We start from the raw sequence: 23,139 nt of genomic DNA on the forward strand, positions 1-23,139 counted from the left end.
TTTAACCAAAAGGCATTTCCAGTAGAAATGGGCTGACATATCCTGAGCATAACCATGTATAATATCCACTGAAGTTAAAAAGAGGTGCTTTGCAACATTAAACTGCAGTGTGCAGTACGCATTTTTCGGACCATAAGGTGCACGGGATTATAAGGCACATTAAGCGAAACAAAGCAGTCAGATAAATCAAACTTTATTAAACTCATTCTTCTTGCTTCCTCCACTTCTGTACCTTTGATTCATTAATGTTGAATTCTCTGGCAGCTGCTCTATTCCCATGTTGTTGCAGTATATTAATGACTAACCTCGTATTGTGGATGGATTATCTCAGTTGTTCTCCTGACTGAAGTTTGGTCCGTTTACAGTATCCTGCCATGCGATTGCATTTGTCTCTAACCATGAAGAACCTTCACGTTAACTTTTATAAGTGGAAAAGTGTTAGTGTTCGTCCTCCAGCTTCACTGTTTATGTTATGCTAACATAGCTGTGTCGCTAGCGATCACGTAGCACATCATTATATACCAGCTAGCCCAACTTCAGTAACCCTACAAACGTCACTGCTGTTTAGTTTCCTGTCTTCATTTATGTTGGAAGTGATAGCAGAGCTGTACGTTTGATTTTTTTCAGAAATCTCTCCGTCAGAACATGCTATATCATGCTTAGGTAACTAGCGAAACTAGCGAGCTAACTTCCGCTAGCTTCCTGCTAACTTCTAACTCCGTTAAATGTAATAACTTTTGTTTTCATGGATGCCTGGAAGTTAAACTTTATAGTTACACCTCGTAAAGCAGCAATGCTGATCGTTTTATTAAAGATGAAAGAATTTAGACAGTTTTTAACTCTAAGTGATGCTGCAGTGTTGTTTGACCTGAAGCATACGGAGTTTAGGACCCAGATTACTCCCAGATTTAAGAGCATCTTAGTCCGACAAATACGACATTAACAACGGCCGCTTGCATGTTCTGCAAAAAAATGTGCTTTGTTGTGTATCTGACGGACAAACACCAAACCAGTTCCACATCACTGAAGTTGCACCATTTTTACAAACCAATTCTGGTTCATCTGTTTCACTCAACAATCGGCCATGTGCGTATGAAAACAAAGGCACTGCGCATGCACGTTTTACTCCCATTCTATCGCGATATTTCATTTTCCTATCGTTGCCTAACATTATACCGGTATTACCGTGAACGGTATAATATGGCCCAGCCCTACTCAAAACCCCTATACATGAAACAGTCCCTCATCTGATATTGCAGTTTTCTTTTATGAATGTTCTAGATTGATGATTTGGCCACTCACAAAGTCTAAAGTCTCTCTCTCTGATAGTTTTCAGCCCAGTTGATCCTTTACTTGAATGTTAAATGGTAACAAGTATTTAGTGGAAGGCCAACATCTGGAATCAATCTGGCGGAATTAATTTTCCATAAACTGCACAGACAGTCAGGAAAACTCAAAATTCATTTTGCCAGACTCTCTTCCCAAAATCAAAGAACTTATTTAAATTTTACCATGGAAAACACTGAAAAAAGCTAAACTAGTTATTCATTTATCTTTTTGAAAAGTAGCCTCTTCTCACGGAATGCCTTTGAAGTGTGCTTTAGGTGTGGATTACCTTTAAAATTATTGTGCTGATAAGACACACCTTTAACTCTCAAAAGTACATGCTGTACATGCTTGTGTTAAATAAGGACGCTAAATAGAAAGGGCCTGCACATCACAGAGTGTGTTGGCAGCACATTGTGAGGTAACATCATGTTTCCAAGCCCTATAGAGGGACGGACTTAAACGTGATGTGGGTGTGTCTTTACATTATTACATTATTAGATTACATACAGCCCATCGGTTTGTTCTTTTTTGAAAACCTGACTCAACACATCCCAACGCGTCTCTGCACTCATGGCGGAGTTGAGACTACTGCTTCTATTTTTACTGGCCTTAGTGAGTATTCAGTCTTAAACTATTATCACATTAACATGCTAGGGCATCCTTCTTCTTATTTAAAGCGACAAAACAGCACCATGAAGTGGTGCGGTCAGATATTATTTATTTTACTGCCTAACACAGATTATTATTTATATGCTACAATCAAAGTTGGCGGTTCGCAGATAACACAGTGTAAGGAAAATAAGAAAGCCTCGCCCAGCGTTTTGTTGTGGACTGAGGGATTTAACTGTACTATTGTCATTACAGATGATGAGTTCTGAGGCCAAAGAGAAGAAGGTAAAGAAACTGAGGAGGAATCGGAGAGAGTGGATTCCTCCTGCTACAAAGCTGATGGAGAACATCGACTACACCCATTTGGAACACATTGCAAAGGTCTTCAGCTCATTGAAATCTTTATAGCATATACACATGTTATATGCACGTTATATTTTTAAGCAGTGGCTGAGTGGCTTCTATCACATCATTTGGTTATCTTCCGCTACTTTAGGATAGCATGTCATGAACATTCCTTTAAAAAAGTCCAGTTGTACTCACAGTTGAACACTTGAAAACAACCACAAGTCATAGGTTTGCTGTCAGTGCAGATTTCCTATTAAAAACTAATTGTTAAAGGATTTGCAAATCCAATATGATCGCAGTGATACATTTCAGGTGCAGACATTTGTAAAGTTCTGCATATACTCTTTCTTTTCAATAGTAAAATTAAAAGTTTAGACATCATCTATGTCTGTGCAGTATCTGTTGTACCTGCAGTGCTTTGGCATAGTTTTTGTATTATTACAAAAACAATTCCAGTAGAGAGTGAAAAACAGTTCTTGAACACATACTTGCTCTTGCTAAAAAGTATAACAAGGAATATTTAAGAAGCACCCCAACCTGACATCACTGTCTGAGACTTAAGTTCAACTTCAATAGTAGAACAATTTTTTACATGTTTACCATCTATTTTACCAAGTCTTACTATGTAATTTACAGTAAATGCTCCCCCTGTTTTATTTCAGATACGCTCTGATAAAGACAAATTTGAGATAGTTCAATATTTCCTTTCTGGAGAAGGGGCAGATAAAAATCCATTAAACCTCTTTGTGGTGGACCGAGAGACTGGTTTTGTACGTATCACTGATCTGCTGGATCGGGAAAGCTGCCCATCCTACAATGTAAGTTTGTTTTGATGTTTGTTTGTTCATTTTTTCTTTTCTGTTTTTTACTCTGCATAGTTTTCTTTCACCATTTTCTCTATTATGTAACACCAAACAATATCATGGAATTCCATTCCTGGTCTCAGCTCCACTTCTGTGAGATACAGACCTCAGGGAACGTATCCACAGCAATCGCAGAAAAATAGAGTTAGCATTTTTGTATGGTTGAAGGAATGTACATTAGCTGCTAACATTAGCTACTAGCAGCTAAAATATATATTATGAATGTCAAACAGAAGTACAGTCATTGCATTTATTTCTGGCCTTTGTATTTCACCGAAACTATTAGAGTCAATCATTGCCATCCATTAGCTGGTGGCCAGGACTGCTGGTCATACTGCTGTTGGATGACAGGCAGCTCCAGCTGATTTGTCATTCTTACAATTGTAAGTCAGTCCCTTCTTCATGGCTTATCTTAAGCTTACACAATTTCTGATTGCTAATAGCTGGTGATAGCTCACTGATGCCAATTTGCAAACTTGCTTTGCAGCTTGTTTTATGAAGTAGGCCACAAAACCAACAGTTTCCAGTCCAGTCTTTTATCACAACAAGTCCACATAAATCCAATCTAAAATCAATCCTCCTTCTGATAAAATGTAATTATTTTTAAAAGCAAAACTACTCAGGCCAGGTTAAAAGTATTTTCCTTTAAAATGTCCTTTTCTCTCACCGGAGTGTTTAATTTCAACCACCTTCAACCTGCCACAACTGTGTCCAATAGCCTCCTTCCTTCCTGTTTTTCTCCCTAAACTCATTCTTACTCTCCCCTTTATAGAGAAGGGCCCTATCGCACCAGATTAATACCAGATTGCAAATTTTATTGAAGAAAAGAAATGACTTTTCTTCAGTAAAAGTTGAATTTTAAAGTTGAACTTGAAGGATCAATTTTAATCTTAGGCCATAGAACTCCAGGTACGATCTGAAATTCCAAAGTCATTAATATAGTTTCTATATATAATTGTATTACATATTAAAAGTTACATTTTAAAACTATCTCAGTCTGTCATTCACAATTTACACAGCTATCAGGGATCGCTAGATACAGGAATGGGACCACGGCAGAGGATAACATCCCACTGATTATAACAGTCCAGGACCAAAATGACAATGCTCCTTCTTTTGAGCTGCATACTGGAAACATTAATGAGGCAAGCGAAAAAGGTAATGATGGATTTTAAACACAGTTTTCTATATGTGATGGGATACAAATTGCATTTTAGCTTTTATGGAGTTCTTGTGAGAAAATCCCTGAAATCTGTCCTCTTCTGAAGATATTTCTTCAGCCTAGGAGTAGTGAGATGATATTGCACGAGCAATAGAGAGAGGGGGAGTCATGACAGACAGGGGAAAAGAAGAACAGAAGAACTCTGGGGTAGAAGCTTAACATTTCACAGACGACCTTCGACTTGCTTAGTCACAGCCGTCCGCATCATATTTACATCTTAAAAACTGTTAAAATATGTCTGCGTTCTATAAGATCCAGTTGACATTCATTTTGCGAATCAGCCTCTAACCTTCTTTTTTGTCGCATATAAACACAGTCTGCATATATTATGTATGTGAAAGTTGTTTGTCAAATGATCATGTTGAGCTGTTGTGCTCCACTGCAGGAACCTTTGTCATGCAGCTTAAGGGTAAAGACAACGATCAAGCTGGAACAATTAATGCAGAGATCTCCTACAGCATCGTCAGTCAGAAGCCAGAAGGCACAGGTCACATGTTCCATTTAGATGAAAAGACTGGAAAACTGTACGTCAAAGAGCCCACGCTGGACAGAGAGGTGAGGCTAGCAGTCACTGCACGTACAGCAAGACACATATATGCTTCTGCATTTTTGCACGAATTTCTTTCTTAGCTTTCTTAATATATTTCTTAAATATATACATTTTGGTTCAGGCAATCTTTGTCAGGTACAATAAAACAATGTTCCTGGACTGAAAATGTAATTAAAATAAAATATTCTTAAGAGAGACAGTGTGCAGATGTCATAATTGGACCATACCTGCTAAACGCGCAAAGGTGATTTTCTCATCGTGGAAGGAAAACAGGACCGACTGGTCCGACTCATCTTAGCTTAGTATGATTACAATTCTTCTGAAGTATTTGGATATAAGTCATGCGTTTTCACCTCCTTTTCACAGACTTATGACTTCTACAGCCTGGTTATAAAACTAACTGATATGGGAGGAGCAGCAAGTGGACTAACAGGAACTGGAACTGTAGAGATCAAGATCCTGGACATCAATGATAACATACCTACTCTGGAAAAATCTGAGGTGATGAATATGGCCTTTACTTGTTCTTAAGGCATCCAAATTTATTCTTATATCATTAATCACTTTCAAAACAACTGTACATAGCTGTGTCTGTCTCATTATTTATGGATGGCTTGAGTTATGCACTTTACGTTAGTGGTATCAAGTGTGCTTTGGTGGCCCAAGCTGCAGGGAGTTTAGGAATATCCAGTAGCAGTAAAAGGCTGTTACTTCTGCACGCTACCTGTTCCCAGAGTTTTGAGAAGCAGTCGTAGATTCATTTCCATCTTCGTAGTATGAAAGTATTCATCTGCGTGTCAGACAAATTGTGGCAAAATGGTGTTTAAAAAATTCTTAAACTGTGTTGGCCCATTTTGGAAAGCTCTGGAGTTTGCTCCTTTGGACTGTCTATGTAATTTAGACATAGCTTATGGATTTGAAAAGTAATACAGGAAGAAAGTTACCCTGCATTCTTTCTAATTGCCATGGGGTAAGTCCCTTGGTAGCAAAAACCAGTTTCAGTTGTTGATTTATTACTTCAGAAAATATTTCTGTCACAGTCTGTCTGAGGCAGACTGCATGTATTGTGAAAAGGACTCAAATGCAGACCAAAACAGAACGTGAAAAGTGACGTGGATAAACAAAAACAAGCCGTTTATTAAGGCCTGGGTGAAACTAAACAAAAACCTAAACTGGGTGAACTAAAACATGGAAAACTGGCATGGATACCTGGAAACACAACGTGGACTAGCAGACAACCTAACAAGGAATGACTGAAAACAAACGGACTAAGTACACACAGGAGGGTAATGAGGGAAGTGGGAACACATGGGGAAAAAAGCTGAAAGAAATGAACATAACCAAGGGGAGAGTAAAACTAAACACAATGAACACAGGAACACAGGACCGCTTCAAAATAAAACAGGAAACATAATGAAATACAGACATGAGAACATGAACTCAGTGGCGTGTCTAGAAACTTTTTGTTGGGGGGGGGGGGCAGGTAGGGGCACAGATTTGGAGAAGGGTGGCAGATGTAATTGGCAGATAATGTTTAAAAAAAAAATTCTACCAACCATTAACCATAATTCAATAATCCTATAAACCTAATAACCGAATGAGCTTTTAACTCTTATTAGAATGAGATTTTAACCACTACGGTGCAAAGTTTTTAGATACTGCGTTGATAAAGTACAAGAGATACAATCAGTGCTTTGTCAGTGTTTACTCAGCATTCAAGGACAGCAATATTTGCATAGTATTTTTACTGACATATACTGCACATATGTTTTGGGCAAAAACATTTTTGAATATTAAAATACGAACATTTGTAACAAACAATTGACAAATTAGCCAGTTCCAATGTAAAACTTTCTCTGCCTGTTAAAAAAAGAAGATAATCTTCTCACAAACTGGTGTTTGATTTTGAAACAGGAAAAAAGTGGGGAAACAACTGAAAAGACTAACATTTGAATGAAACCTGAAAGCAAGTAAATACTTTCTATGCTGCCTTATGGTAAACTTTGGTAATATTGATAAAGAACAACACTGGCTGATGATGAAATACAGTCAGCTGGCATGGTGACACTGCCAGTATAACCTGCAGGGCTGGACTGGGACAGAAAATCGGGCATTTTGACTACAGACCGGCCCACCAGGTATTAAAACCATAAAGCCTTTGAATGAAAACAAATGCTGTTGTGACAGTGATGTACACTGTCTTGTTGGTATATGTATGATTTCTATACATTTTACATCAGATAAAAACTTTGGTTGTAAGATTTAGATAATTATTTAATAAAAGAGAGATATTTTAAATGAGAATAAGAAAGAAAAGTATTTCTTTGTGCCCCACCTCTCCCTGTTAATGCCCTACCTGGCCCCCTGGCATAACTTTGCTAGACCCGCCCCTGCACAGTTACCAGCTGTCAGCTACGTAAAAAAGGATCCTGGTGTTATTTGTCTCTCAGAAACAGTTCATAACTTCCCTTCAACTCATTCATGTCACCTAAACCTGTTTCTCCATCACCTGTTCAGCTCTGATGATCCAGTAAGGACATCTCCTGGTTTCATCTTCATGTTTCCCTCTCACCACATATCCAAACTGACATCATGACCAGCAGCTTTACAGCTGTGGCTCCAGCAAACATCAGCTGATACTGGAAATTAATATTAAATAAATTCTAACAACAGCTGATCAAGCTTAAACGTGCTGCTGTTGTTTAGCGCGACATCTGCTGGTTTCTTCTTTCTGGCACAAAGTGGGCGATAAATAAACAAGAGAGAAAAGCTGATCAGCTGATCATTGATCAGTTTCATGATTGAAGTAGAAACAGGAGAGGGAGGGGGAGAGAATGAGAGAAGAGGCAGCTGTGCAGCGTAACGACAGAATAACTACAGCTTTGTGTCTTTTTCCATTCTAGCTAAAGTTCGGGACAAACTGCGTCTCTTCTCAGCTCAATACCAAATGCATAATATTTTCTCTGAATGAGGGACCATTCCATTTTTAAGGAGCCGTTGGCAACTCTACTAACTAACCTTATGAATAAAATAAAGTTCACTATCAGTAACATCATAGCAACTGAACAGCTGTACAGAAACTCCGTCATGCTAGCTCGGGCAGTATGAGTTATTGCAACTGACGGTAAAAAGTCAGCACAACAAAAATAAACTCCACCTAAACTTAGTTCATATCTGACCCAGATAGACTGCAGGTCATAACTTCTTACCTGAAGTTCAGTTCACCTGACACTCGGACTGGCGGCTGCCTCGGGCTCTCCTCCTGCCTCCCCTTCCCTCATCCACCTGCTGGCCTCTGTGGAAGCCCCGCCATAGCCACCACCAAACAACTGAGTTATTTTTACACATCGACCTGCATCTGGCCAATCCACCACCTCTCATTGTTCATGCCATTACAAAAAAAAATAAAAAATAAGTCACCGGGCACATGCCCGGTATGCCCGATGGCCAGTCCAGCTATGTTAACCTGCAACCAAATCTGCAGCTCCATACAGCAATGTTACGACTTAGATGATATCTTATAACTCATGACTCTTATGTTAGCTGCCCTCAGTAGCATACTGTCGGATATATTCCACGGCTGCAATAATTCTTTAAGTGTTATTTTTTCCTTGGTATTCTAATTTCACCGAAGTTTACTAAACTCAACAAACTTAATATTACTTACCGGGACATTTATTCTGTCCTCATTTTCTTTCACCGAAAAATTGTTTCCTGCAGTGCCATCTTTCTTGCTTGGCTCTCCTACCTTTGCTAACGTGATGCACATAGCGCAGAAGCCGATGCTGCATTCACTTACACTCGGATATCTGAGCTTCACCGTGAAAACATAATCGGACATTTGATATTTGATTGAATTGTATTGTTTTGCCTTTGGGGTGGCACCTGGGGTGGCCAGTCTGGTTGGGGGGGTGGCCTGTGCCCCCCCAGGCCACCCCGCTGGACACGCCATTGCATGAACTTGACAACAAAAGACATGAAACACATAAAGGACAAGGAAGACTTAACACGGGTTGAAAACACAAGGGAATCTAATAAACACATGAACTTAGATAACCCAATGAACTTAACCATCAAAATAAACTCAAACTCAAAACGCTGGGTCCAAAGACCCAGGATCGTGACAATTTCTCTCCTGAGCTCAAGTTCAATATAGTTTTATTGTTTGTGTTGGGTCTGTGTTTCCACAAGCCCCGCTAATTCTAGAGACTTATTCATCATGAAGAAAACAAGACAGTCAATCGATCGATTATTTGCGCAAGGGAGGCCTCGACTGTGTCCACCATGAAAATGACCTCCAGATCTGACCTCCTCCTGCTGCCTTTTATTGAGAGACAGTTCACACAAAACACGTCAGAACAAAGCCACGCCCCCTTGGTTAGACAGGCATTGTATGTATATGTGTGAACTTCTGTATTTAAGTAAGAGTGTGTGTGTGTGTGTGTGTGTGTGTGTGTGTGTGTGTGTGTGTGTGTGTGTGTGTGTGTGTGTGTGTGTGTCAGACCTCCTGCTGACCAAAGGGTCGTAAACGCAGGAAGCTTACATCAAAAGCACAAGGATGTGTCTGTGATAAAAGACTACAGCCCCCCACCTAGAACCTCGAGAATCTGGGGGGAAGGACAGTGGAATTTCTTTCATCAGAGTTAAAACGATGTACAAATGGTAAACATAAAAATGACAAACATTTAACAATTCACTCTAACAGTTTGCTTTGTTGAGCATGGGCCAATTTTCAATAAAATGGAAGGAGTGCATGTTTTCAAGCATACTTACATTGTAATGTCATGTGAGTTGTTCATGTTGTTCCAGGTTACTGTTATAAACAGTTTTTAAGTCAGCTCTACCTTATTACTTATTATCCCTATTACTTACTCAGTATTATAGTGTACTAAATATGTAACGATGTCTGCTGTTCAGTTTTTATAAAGCATGCATCGTGTTTTAACTTTTAACCAAAACTAGCATCCAAGCCAGGAGAAAAACTTCCAAGCAAGACAGTATTAGTGCCTCCTGCTATGGATGAGCACACCATAAGCTCAGAGATTCCAACAAGCCTCTTACAGCCCCATAAACCCTGCTCCCGAGTACAAACTACACTGTGTTCATTAAGGCTGTTGTCTTTAATTCTTTGCTCTAAAAATGCCCTAAAAAGGTCAGTGATCACTGTTTTATTACCACTATTAATCTGCAGCATGTTTTAAAGCAGACAAAGAGCGATTCAGATAACCCATTTACGTTGTAATAAATCAAGGGTCCAGTGTACACTGTGCGGGACAGGATTACCTGGGTCCTACCCTGGTGCCTGGCCTGTCAGGCCTGTAGAGTTGGAGAAATACTTTGAGAATCTCATCAATCTCATCTCAGGCCTTCTATAATAGAAGCAGAGTCTGAGGATGAGGGGACGGCTCGATTTCATCTTTGTTTTTTGTAGATGATGTAGTTCTGTTAGCTTCATCGGGTGGAGACCTGCAGCTTCCACTGCAGTGGTTCACAGCATGGCATTCTGAAGGATGGACTGATGGATCGCTTAACACTGGGGTTATGATAATTATTGGTGAAAAAACAGAACTGCCGTTTTTCATCTGGTAAATACAAAACATCCTGTTTCAGAATGACACTGAAAAAACGGTGCATGAATTTTTGGCAGGATTTCATTTAATCTAAAATTAACAAGAATGCTAACTGTGAGAGACCACCTTACAGAAAGCTATAGAAAATTTAAGAAGGAACTATGTACAGTTTATCATTTCGTATAATTTCAATGTTTTTCTAGTCTTTTGAGCACTGTAAGCACAATGATAAAGAAAAAACAGTACAAGATGACAATAGGATAAGTTTGAATTACTAAAATCATGTATTATTTCCAGGCACTTAACATCGTATTATTACAAAAACATTTTCATAATGGGGTGTATCTTTATCACGCTGTTCTAATTTCAGTATTCTGGCTCAGTGGATGAAAATGTTGACAATGTCGTGGTGATGAAAATCAAGGCTTTGGACAAAGACCAACAATACACAGACAACTGGCTGACTCGCTTCACAATTTCCAAAGGAAATGAAGATAATCTCTTTTCCATTGAGACAGACAAGGAAACCAACGAGGGCATCTTAAAGTTGATAAAGGTATTTAATACAGCGGGTAAACAACTACTGAACGTGTCACCAAGTTTCAATATTTTCGATATTTCAGTAGCACCTTTGTTAGTTTTAAAGGAGCTATAAAAGCATTTTCACCAGATGTCAGTCGCAACCAGTGTTGGTCAAGTTACTTGAAAACAGTAATTAGTTACTAATTACTGATTACTTCTCCAAGAAAGTAATCCTGTTACTTTACTGATTAAATATTTTCAAAAGTAATTAGTTACTTTATTACTTACTTACAATTAAAAAAAAACATGATACACAACCAGAATATGTAATATTAGAGACACTATAACAAACACAATCACGGTTTAGTAGCGCAGTATCGCAGCATGCTCAAGGGAAAGTAACAGTACTCTTATTACTTTTTTTGCAATAGTAATCCCTTCAATCGTTACTTGAAAAAAGTAATCAGATTACAGTAATGTGTTACTGCCCAACCCTAAACCTGACCCATGCAATTCATACCTGCAAAGAAAACAAACCACAGATGCAGGGACACCGCGAAAAAAGTCTTGAGCACATGAAGAAAGGGAGGTGCAAAAAGGAATGGAAAGTCATGACACCAGCTGAAATCTGTCGGTACTTAGAAGCAATCCTGCCCGCCTGCCTGAATGTTTAAGTGAGCACTGCTAGGGCCATAACCAGGGAGTGGAAAGACCATAGACCGGCCATGACCAGGTGCTCCCCCACAAGATTTCAGACAGAGTAAAAAGAATTATCAGCAGAGTTGTCCACTTGTTGAGAGCTACAGAAAAACCTGGAATCAGCAGGTTGAATTGTTTTAAAGAAAACAAGTAATGCACTCGAACTATGGCCTGTAGGCATGCTCACTGAAGAAAAAACATCTTGAAGTGCATTTAAAGTTTGCTGACCAACATTTAGGCAAGCTCGTGAGATCCTGAGAGAATATCTTCTGGTCTGCCGATGCCATGTTTGGAGGTCAAAAAGCACTGCATATCACCACATATATATGTTATCACTGTAATATTATGGGTCTTTATATATTGAGCGGTTTGTATACACTAGAGCTCTTTCTTAGATTTAATATAATTTAGTTCAGTCTGTCACTGTTCTTATTGTTACCACATTTCTCATTTTTACACATAACTCAATACTTAAAACTTAAAACCATGAACATCTATAGTTTGATTTCTCTACACGTGTGGATTGGTGGATTGGTTGTTCTCAACATCTGGTGAGAATTTCATGACAGTAGCACCTTTAGAAATTGGTGACGTGTTCAATGTTTTACACTATGTATTTGTATAAACTCACTTCAAACATTTTAATTTGCAGCTAGTTCTGGGTTTGTCTCTTGAATGTATTTCATTTTTTGTGTGTGTCTGTTTTCTCTCAAGTAACTCATTTTATCTTTTATCATTTATTTTGCAGCCTGTGGATTTTGAAGAAGTCCAGAAGCTTGAGCTTGGCCTTTTGATTGAGAATATTGCTCCGTTTGTGATTGGTAGTGCTGTACACATGGATGTGGATGTTCATGTTGGAGAGGGTAACCCTCTAGTTACTGGAGCTGGTGCCGGGGCAGGAGCTGGTGCTGGTGCTGGAGCTGGTGCCGGGGCAGGAGCTGGTGCTGGTGCTGGAGCTGGTGCCGGGGCAGGAGCTGGTGCTGGTGCTGGTGCTGGTGCCGGTGTGGGTGCAGAGACAGAGCTGGGAGTAGATGTGGAATTGGATGTAGGCGAGGGGGATATAGGGTTGGATGCAGGACTTAAACCTGAGGTGGAGGCTGGCCCTGGAGTTGGACCTGAAGTGGGCACTGATGTGAAGTTTAAACCAGGACCAGGAACAAAGCTGAAGCCAGATGCACCAAAAAGCTACCCCATTAAAATATCAGTTAATAATGTACCAGAGGGTCCAGCATTTATACCTGACACCAAGATTGTTCATGTATCCGAGGACCCAAAGGAAGCACCTAAAGATGGCAAGATCGCTGTGTTTGCTGCCACCGATCCAGATACAGGAAAAACAGCTGAAGATGTCAGGTTTGTCAAGTTACAGTAAAATCTGTGAGACTTAGTTCCTCCTCCTACGCCGAGTGGCGCATCGGGCAGCTAGTGATCTCCATCGATGTCGGTCAGCAGCGACTGCTTTAGCTTCGTCCCAGGCAATGTCGACAGTTCTCAGATCGTCCATAAATGTTCGACGCCATGTGGTCTTTGGTCGGCCTTGCTTTCGCTTGCCAGTGCGTGGACGCCATGTCATGGCAATCTTAGCTGGGCGATGAGGGGGTAGGCGTAAAATATGTCCCGCAAAGCGAAAGCGCCTTTCTGCAACAACATCGGCTAATGGGCGGGTGCCTGCTCTTTGTAGGACCTCCTCATTTGTTATTCGGTCCCGGTAGGAAATTCTCAGGATTCGCCGCAAGCCACGTTGTTGAAGCACGTTCAGGTGTTGAATAATTGCACTTGTTGAGCGCCAGGTTTCACTAGCGTAAAGTGCAGTAGGGAAGACTATAGAGTTCAGTAGTCTGATCTTGACCCTTACATTCAGGGAGGTCGAGTTCCAAATAGGTTGGAGACGTCGCAGGACACCAACTGCCTTCCCTACTCTGGCGTCGACATCCCGATCAGAGACCCCGTCATTCGAGATGATGCTGCCAAGATATGTAAAATTCTCCACCTCTTCAGCACGTTGTTGGTTGATCATGACAGGAATGCGGGCACGTGCATAGCCAACTCGGAGTACCTTGGTTTTTTTGGCGCTGATTCTTAATCCAACTTTCGTTGCCTCCCTCTGCAGGGCCGCGGTCAACTTTTGGAGGTCTTCCTGAGTCGAGCCCAGCAGGGCGATGTCATCTGCGAAGTGCAAGTCAGTGAGATTACGCGCTTCGTGCCAGGGCACACCGATGTCAGCTTGGTCAACTGATCGTCGCATGATGAAGTCAATTACCAACAGGAAGAGGAAAGGGGATAGCACGCATCCTTGTCGGACGCCAGTATTGATCTTGAAGAAGGCTGTGCAGCCGTCATCCGTCCGGACGCAGCAACGGGAGTTGGAGTAGAGACAACGAAAGGCATCTACAAACTGCTGAGGGACTCCATAGTGGCGTAGGATAGCCCATAGAGTCGGCCGGTGGACGCTGTCAAAAGCCTTCTCGAAGTCAATGAAATTAATAGAAATCTTCTTTTGGTATTCCAATGTTTGTTCAATGATCATGCGGAGGGTGAAGATTTGCTCGACGCATGACTGGCCACTCCGAAACCCAGCCTGCTCTTCTCGCAATCGTTCGTTCACAGCGTGTCGTAGCCGATTCAAAAGAGCAAGGCAAAACACTTTCCCGGGTACCGACAGCAACGTGATGCCCCGCCAGTTGTTACAGTCACCCAAATCACCTTTTTTTGGAAGTTTGATAATGGTGCCTTTTGTCCAATCATCGGGTACATGTGATGTTGCCCAGCAGGCGTTTAGGAGTCTTGTAAGGGCGGCTTCAAGATGGGGTCCACCATTCTTCAGCATTTCGGCGAGGATTTCGTCCAGGCCTGCGGCCTTTCCACTCTTGAGTAGTCGGATCGCTGTCTTGACTTCAGTGATGCTGATTTGTCCGATATCGACAGGAAGAAGATCCATGGAAGGTGCCAGGTCTTCGGCCTCGAACCGTTGGGGTGGCTCAGGTTGGTTCAGAGTATCGCGGAAGTGTTCGACCCATCGTTGTTCTTGTTCAGCTGCAGTAAGGAGGACACGTCCATTTTTGTCTCGGATTGGAACACCGCGGCCACCACGAGCCCCAGTTAGATCTCGTACAATGCGATATAAGGTTCGGGTGTCGTTCCGATCGGCTGCTTCTTGGGCTTCGATGCCTTTAGCTTCGATCCATTCACGCCTGTCACGCCGGCAGCTGCGTTTGACCTGTCGGGCAAGGTCTTGGTAGGTGGCCATGGCCCTCTCACGCTGGTCTGCAGAAGCATGTGGGTCAAAGGCCACCTGGTCCCGAACTGACTTTGCCAAGCGACGTTGATCTATAAGTTCCCATGAACGGTCGGAGATCCAGCGCTCCTTAAAGCCGCCCCGTCGGCGACCAATCTTCGATTCTGCTGCACCGACCACAGCCTCTTTTAGCTCATCCCAGGGTGTATCTGGATTTTTGTTGTTATTTCCTTCCGCAGCAAGGAGCTGGAAGCGGTTTCTCAATTCGAGTTGAAATTCTGCTGCCGTATTTGCATCTTTTAGGCGTTGAATGTTAAAAGGACTTGGCCGCTGCAGTCGTGGTTGGAGGCGCTTCAGGTGAAGTTTACATTTGGCAATTAGCAGGTAGTGATCCGAGTCAATGTCGGCTCCACGCCACACTCTAACATCACTAATGGTGGATGCCCAGCGGGATGATATGCAGATGTAGTCGATCTCGCTTGTATATCTGCCACCGGGGGCCTTCCACGTCGCCTTGTGTATCCGCTTGTGGCTGAAGAAGGTGTTCTTGATGGTCAGCCGGTTTGCCGCACAGAACGAGATCAGCCGCCTACCGTTTTCATTTGTCATTGCTGCGATTCCAAACGGGCCGATAGTCGATTCCAGGCCATCCCGGTTACTGCTTATTTGCGCGTTGAAATCTCCGCCCACGATCAGCAAATCATGACGCGGGGAGTTGTCAATGGCATCCTGGAGCATCGCATAGAACCCATCCTTGTCAGTATCGTCAGCCTCTTCTGTTGGAGCATATACTTGAAGAATTGTGACTTTCACATGCCTAGCTTGGAAACGAGCTAGGCATGTGAAAGTCTGTGAGACTTATGTTCAGTAATTGAACAGTCATCAGCTTTTGACCTAGTCATAATGATCCAGTTTTCACTAATTTCCATTAATGGCAAAGCTACCAATGATATGATTTATATAAAAATGTCACTCAACAAACACCTATTTCATTTGATCAAAGTATAGCAGAGTGTTGCAGTAATGGCAATAATAATATAATGGCTAATGCTTTACATTAAGGTTTTCTAAGAACAGGCAGTAATGTGGTTAAAATTCATTACAAGATATTTATTAACACATATGTAAATATTATGTGTCAAAAAGACTATAACTGGTTAACTAAAGTATCAATGATGACATTTTTTAAACTTTACTAAATTATTTTTAAATTTGGTAACATTTTATGATTTTAGCTATAATATACAAGAAAAGTATCCTAGTGAAGTCAAGAAATAAATTAAAGTTTTAGAAAAATGAATAAAATATAGTTTCTGTTGTTACTTGGTGCTATTTGAACAAAAATGAATTGGAAGAAATTGAATAGCTGTATTAATCTTAATGAGGGCTCTTTCCTTACTTTTACTCTGGTAACAGCAAAAGTTGTCAATTGGTGTAATAATACATTAACTAATCGTAGCAGGTAGCAGGGGTAGCTGTAAAAACAATAAAACAACGTTAACAGCTGTGTTCTTCTTAGCATTTAAAATATCTTTGATGGGTCTGTTTAATCCTATCAAGACACAAATTATGTTAATAATATAAAGTCTTTAATGTAAAGCATTACCAGGTATGATTATTATTTATTATAATTAATAAAATAGTTAAAAACTACTTTGTGTTAGAGGTTTTTTGTTTGTTTTTGAAGGTTTCATCTTTATCATAATGTTGAGCAGGTGTTTTATGTAAATAGAAACTTTTACTTCACTGATGCTCGTTTTTACTTTACTGATGTTTTTTCTTCTTTCTTATATATGTTTTGCATTCCAGTTATGCCAAAGCTTATGATCCAGATAACCTGTTTACAATTGATGCTGAAACAGCTGAAATTAAACTCAAAAGGACACCAGACAGGGAGTCACCTTACTTGAAGAATGGTACCTATATCGCCAAGATTCTAGCTATACCCAAAGGTAATTCTCTTGTCAACACTAAGACTTCATTGCTGCTTCCTCCACTTCTTATATTTAGGTTTGAAGGTTATCTTTTTCCCTACTGAAGGATTTCATTTCAGTTAACTACCAATAAAATATTGGTAGCAACAACTTTTAAGATCGTGGCTCAAGAGTTGTGTGTTCGTCTTGTAATCAGAAGGTTGCCGGCTCGGTCAGTCTCGGTCGTTGTGTCCTTGGGCAAGACACTTCACCTACCGCCTACTGGTGATGGCCAGAGGGGCAGATGGCGCGATATGGCAGCCTCGCCTCTGTCAGTCTGCCCCAGGGCAGCTGTGGCTACAACTGTAGCTGCCTCCACCAGTGTGTGAATGTGAGAGTGAATGAATAGTGGTATTGTAAAGCGCTTTGAGGGGTCCTGAAAGCGCTAAATAAATGCAATCCATTATTATTATTATTATTAAATGGAAAGGTGCTATGTATACCAGTCCAGCAAATGGCAATCACGGCATTTGCTTCAAATTCTTACTGACATTTTTACCATATCTGCTTTTCAGACATGCCATCAAAGACAGCAACAGGAACAATAGCCATTCAAGTCACTGACGGCAATGACCACTGTCCAACCCTGACTACAAACCATGCCAGTCTGTGCTCTGATCAGAAATCTGTTTACATTACGGGCATTGATGAAGATGTTAGTCCCAATGCTGCTCCATTCACGTTCAGAATAATACCTGATGGGACACAAGGCAGCTGGGTTGTAGAAGTCATCAATGGTAAGAAAATCTGGTTTGGGTCAAAAGAAAAAATGGAAACGTTTATTTTCGCCTCTGTCAGTGCGCAACAGGGCGGCTGTGGCTACAATGTGGCTTGCCATCATCAGTGTGTGAATGTGCGTGTGAATGGGTGGATGACTGAACATGTAAAGCGCTTTGAGGTCCTTTGAGGACCAAGTAAAGCGCGATACAAACACAGGCCATTTACCATTTTAATTTAATTAATTTATTTATTTTTGCCTTAGTAATTGTAGCACTAATTTTATTATTATAGTGATTTACCGTAAAGACTTAAGCCTTATCTATACAGTGGGGGAAATGAGTGTTTGATCCCCTGCTGAGAATATGCAAGTTTGCTCACTTACAAAGAAATGAACAGTTTTTCATTTTAATAGAGAGAGAGATCATAAACCAAACATTTAGATTAAGAACAATTCCATAAAAGTTGATGGGCGCAGTAAACACACCCCTAAACCTTGTGGAAAGCCTTCCCTGAAGAGTTGACACTGCAAAGGGTGGGCTAACATGATGTTAAACTCTGTGGATTAAGAATGCAATGCCACTCAAGTTCATATGTGTGTAAAGTGTTTGGGAAATATAGTGTACATTTTCAGTTACAATACAATAATTATTTCCTCTAATCCTATTACAGTGGCACCAATTCACCCTATTCTAATATCATGCAGTAAAATAAACTAGCTGCTAGTTTACAGAAAAGAAATTTGGGCAAATTTTTATATGTTGTTTTTACTAAATGTAATGTAATGTAATTGGTTTTTCCTTTCCAAAGTATTTGCTTTGTTTGAGGAGGCAGAATAAATCCTGAAGTAAAGTTAATTCGAAGCTTGAGTTGCAGTGTAGTGGAGGGAAATTGTCTTTGAAAACTTTTTGTGCTTTGTTATCTCCAGAGACAAGCGCTGCTATTCATTCTCATGTGCCACTCTGGCCTGGACAACATAATCTCCAGGTAGAGGTGTTGGATGCCCAGGGTCTGTCTTGTCCAACCAAGGAAGTTTTTACGGTGAATGTTTGTACTTGTTCGGAAACAGAGGACTGCAGCCTGAGAACAGCAAGACTAGAAACTACATCATCTAAGCTTGCTACACCAGCCATTGGCTTGTTGTTACTGGCATTTTGCTTACTGCTATGTGAGTTGATTTTAGAACATCCACTAATGATATGTATAACAGGCCTAGTTGGGAAAAACATGTGTTTAAGATTTTCAATACATATTCAGGACTATTTTGTGTCTGTACAGCTATTTATTCTATAGTATTATTAAGTTCTATTTAAATATAATACTAGTTTGTTGCAACCTATTGTATTTTTACCTATACTGAAAAAGTACTGTGCATAACAGAAAAAAGGTTTAAATACATGAAAAGCCCAAACTTTTATGCTTTAGTTTGAATCTTTACATTTGAATTTAAATGTTTTTATCTATGTTTTATTTGTGCAGTTATCCCATTTCTTCTGGTGGTCTGTCAGTATGCAGGGGCAGACAAAATCTTTCCTGAACAATTTAATGAGCTACCATTTCTCCCCAAAGAAAACCTCATATCCTATCATACTGAAGGCAGAGGCGAGGATAAGGTGGGCATTCACGTTTGTCTGGGAAAATTTTTTTGTTTTATTTAATGTGGATATATAGAAAACAAACTGATTTTTAAGGAGGAATGCGATAGCTTGTCAGTCATCCCTGATTCAATTTTGTTTTAAAAACATGATTCTGAAAACTGAAATCAATGTCGTTTCGTACAGAAGTTGTGTTCAAAGATAATTTTTTCTTCTTCTTTTACTTTTAGGAAATGTCACTCCAAAGTTTACCTGTTATGCTCCAAAAGGTTAAGATGGGACAGTCATCAAATTTCAACAGGAAAAATTCAAACATAATGGAAATTGATGAGATACAAATCCGCAGCGAGCAGAAATATCAGGCAGCTGTCCAGACTGTAATGGAGGTTGACAATGCTTACACATTTTCAAGGGAATCAGTGAACCTTGGCAGAGGGCGTGCGTCATTCAACAGAAAAGTGATGGGTATACAACACACAGAAGCCCTGTATGAGGACATAGCCCTTCCTGATGCTTTTCTCAATGATTACTACTCTCAGGTACTATGGTATAATAGCTATACATGCAATTATTTGTCACAGTATCTTCTCTTTGGACTCCTGTGTAATGAAGCTTTTGATGCCACTGACTGTTTTGTTTATTTGCCTCAAACAGAAAGCGGCATGTGCTGTTCCTGTGGAGGATTCCCATTTGGAATATGATTTTGAGGGCCAGGGCTCCTCTGCTGGCTCTGTGGGTTGCTGCAGCCTTCTGGAGGATGACAATGACTTAGATTTCCTCACTGAACTTGGGCCAAAGTTCAAGACTCTGGCTGAGATCTGTATGTTTCCTACAGTGTCCCCCAAACCCATATTGGCACAAAATGTTGCAGGTGCTATCAAAAGCACAGCTGATTTTGTCGAGCCAGTTTTTAAGAGCAGACAGGAGCACATTGTTGAAACAAAGCATGCAGACATAAAAACAGAAAGAGTAACGTCCAATACAAATATACTACAATCATCTGTCGGTACTGTAAGTACTGCCCGATCTATGACACTTCCTACCTCTAAGAGTACTAGTGTCAGACGTTCCTCTCATATTAGTCATTATGATAAACTACCCAGTCCAGTTCAGACTGTCTTACTACAACAGGAACCAATTTACTACACCAGCTCTGTATCACAACCCATACAATATGTAGTTCAACCACATCTACAGAACACACTTTTGTTAGTAGATGGCTCCAACGGAACCAATCGATTTTTTATCCAGGACATTGAGAGGTCAAGAAATCCTGCTAGCCACAGTGTTCCAACCAGCCCCATTGCCTTCCTACCCATAAGCCCACCTATGCCCCTGGGCTCTACGAAAGATAGGAAACTAATGAAGCTAAATGGTCATTGTATGCCGATTAAGGATAAAAGTAGGAATTAGGAAGGCCAGTTGGAACCAATCTCATCTCAGGGCATTTTGACAAGAGGTGTTATTCTGGTTAAAGAACCCTTCAGAGTGTGTTAGATTTGGCAGTCCAGTATGCATCATAGCATACAAGGACATCTTCTTGCCAAACAAAAAAAACAAACAAAAAAAGAGTTGGTGGTGGTTGTTGTTGTTGCAGTATGTAGACACATGGAGTACACATGGGCAGATGTGGTTAGGACCATTCTATGTTTTAAGAGGTTTGTGATGGTGGTAGTAACAAGGCAGACTTGTCCAGACGTAGTTGATCAAATCAGCATAACACTGCTCCAAGAAAATCTGCCATTGGTGTAAACAATGGCTGTCAGTAGCTGTCAACTGTATTCCAAAAACACATGAAGGAGTGGTAGACTGTGTGAAAGTCAGTTTCAAGCTTAATAATTTGGTCATATGATCAACAACAGTATTTAAGCAAAAGAAATAAATAATACTAGTCACATCAAATATAGTAATATAAAAACCTTGCATGACAATTGCATTCATGTGAAAGTTGACACTGGAAGTTGGCTCATAACATCAACTTAAATCTTTTTTTAAAGGCCAGTCATGTTCATTGCAATTGTGCTCATGGGAACGAGTGGCCCCCGAGCAGGAATACCATATTCATATGAGTTGTTCGCACTAAAGTAAAAAGCACCATCACTTCACGTGGATACCCTCTCAGCGACACCCTGATAACAACTGTGTTTAGACTGTTCCTTCCCATTCCATGCAAGGCCACCTGGGTTGGCTGGAAGACTGTTTACTTAGCCTGGCAGGGCGAAGGACACTGTCTCAGCTGAACTCTGGACACACACATACATATATACACTGATATGCACACACTCATCCCCCCTCCCTTCCCAAACGCCTTCGATGCTTATTCCCTTCCGATGTTGACGGTGGATCATGGAGACCAGCGCAAAGGGTGCAGGCCCGGATGTACTGTCTAATTCAGCTGTCTCTCACCCTTTACCCACCCCTGTTGCTTGTCATGTGTTTCTTTGGTGTATTAAGAGTTTTTTTCATTTGCTATGTGCAGAGGTGTTTATTTCTGTTCTCAAACTGATCTCCCTGTTGGAGCTCAGTCTGGGGGGAGTTATTTTTTTCTCCTTATCTTTCCTCATGTGGTGCATTTTTCCATTGTTATACCTCTCTGACCTGTCTTCCCCACGTGATGTTTTGTGTAATGTATGTATGGTCGGAGGGTAAGATGGCGCCGCCATTGTGTGCAATAGGTCGGCAGCCTTGTGAAATTTCTATAAAACTAATAAAGGTATATCAAATCAAATCAAATATCAAAACAAGTTCATCATGAACCTGAGGCTTAGTGAAAATGACAGTGAACCCAGTGGAGTGTTGCTGAGCTAAAATCAATAAGCTTGATTGATTTTCCACTCTGTAATGCATGCGCAGGATGAACTGATCCCAAAAATATAAATGCGGGGGAAAAGGTGTGGTGATTGTTGCATTTAGCATGCAAAGGATAGATGGATGTTTCTTGAACCCAAGAGTTTGTTTTCTCATTATGTGATAGTGCTCTCATTTAACAGGGAGTCAATGAATATAGGACAAATATGATCTCTCTTTCTAGTCTCTGTCAGTACTCTCCAGCTTATGAGCTATCTACTTTAAGGTGCGCATTTGAGAGTCAAACCAGGGAGTCAAGTACGTCTGATTTGAGGTTCCTTTTTTTCATAAGAGCTACAGTATCCAGAGTTATAGGCAATGAAGATGTAAAATTATTAACAAAATAATCAACCTCTGTAGATTAGCTGCTCTGCACTCTGTTGGCACAAGGCACTGAAGAAGAGCAGATGAATGATATCTTTAAACTTGGTAAACTGACTGCTTCTTATATAGCGCGTTTCTACTCTGAGTACACACCTTGACTCATTCACCCAGTCACGGCAGCACTTTTTTCCTATGCTCTTTCTCTGCAAGTCCTTTCTTTCTTTTTTCATACTCAGATGGATGCATGAGAGAGCAGACTTGTGAGACGTATTGCTGCAAGTGTACTTATACTTTCTTTTATTAGAATATAAGGGATTAAATGTTTAGTTAAATATCTTTACATTGACCAAAAGAGGAATTTCACTGCTCTGGTTCACTTAAGAAAGTAAAATTAGTTTGATATCCCTGTCTTAGGGGGTTGTCTGATTATAAGTTGTCTTACAGTGTAAAGCACATTTAAGTGACTCTTGTTGGGATTTGATGCTATATAAATAAAACTGAATTGAACTGATAGCTGGGACAGACCCTGCCTCATTGTTTGATTTCAAATCTACTTTCATGTTGTACAAAGTCAAACACTGACTCGTTGTTAAAACACACACACACACACACACACACACGGATCTGCATATCTAAGTCCAATTAAAGTTCATTCTTCACCAAGGCAGTCTGGAGATAAATGTCACAACAAATACATGTAATGTTATGAGGACAAGAAAGCAGATGAGACAGCTCA

General features: G+C 40.5%; 1 protein-coding gene across 1 annotated transcript; it reads left to right on the plus strand.

Moving 5' to 3' along the window:
* Nucleotides 1-1,874: 1,874 nt before the first annotated feature.
* On the plus strand, nucleotides 1,875-22,958 carry LOC147309841 (desmoglein-2.1-like). Its single transcript, XM_086269273.1, has 14 exons — nucleotides 1,875-1,941; nucleotides 2,194-2,319; nucleotides 2,949-3,104; nucleotides 4,169-4,307; nucleotides 4,757-4,926; nucleotides 5,288-5,422; nucleotides 10,862-11,047; nucleotides 12,461-13,065; nucleotides 16,757-16,899; nucleotides 17,436-17,657; nucleotides 18,566-18,805; nucleotides 19,117-19,250; nucleotides 19,463-19,771; nucleotides 19,887-22,958. The coding sequence occupies exons 1-14, from the start codon at nucleotides 1,900-1,902 to the stop codon at nucleotides 20,643-20,645; spliced, it is 3,366 nt and encodes a 1,121-aa protein (XP_086125399.1). The 5' UTR covers nucleotides 1,875-1,899; the 3' UTR covers nucleotides 20,646-22,958.
* The last annotated feature ends 181 nt before the right edge of the window (nucleotides 22,959-23,139 follow it).

The sequence above is a fragment of the Aulonocara sp. 'chitande type north' Nkhata Bay genome, linkage group LG17, assembly GCF_057382095.1.
Source record: "Aulonocara sp. 'chitande type north' Nkhata Bay isolate Kocher_YH1m ecotype deep benthic linkage group LG17, A_spYH_male_GT1.1, whole genome shotgun sequence".
In the NCBI taxonomy this organism is placed as follows: domain Eukaryota; kingdom Metazoa; phylum Chordata; class Actinopteri; order Cichliformes; family Cichlidae; genus Aulonocara; species Aulonocara sp. 'chitande type north' Nkhata Bay.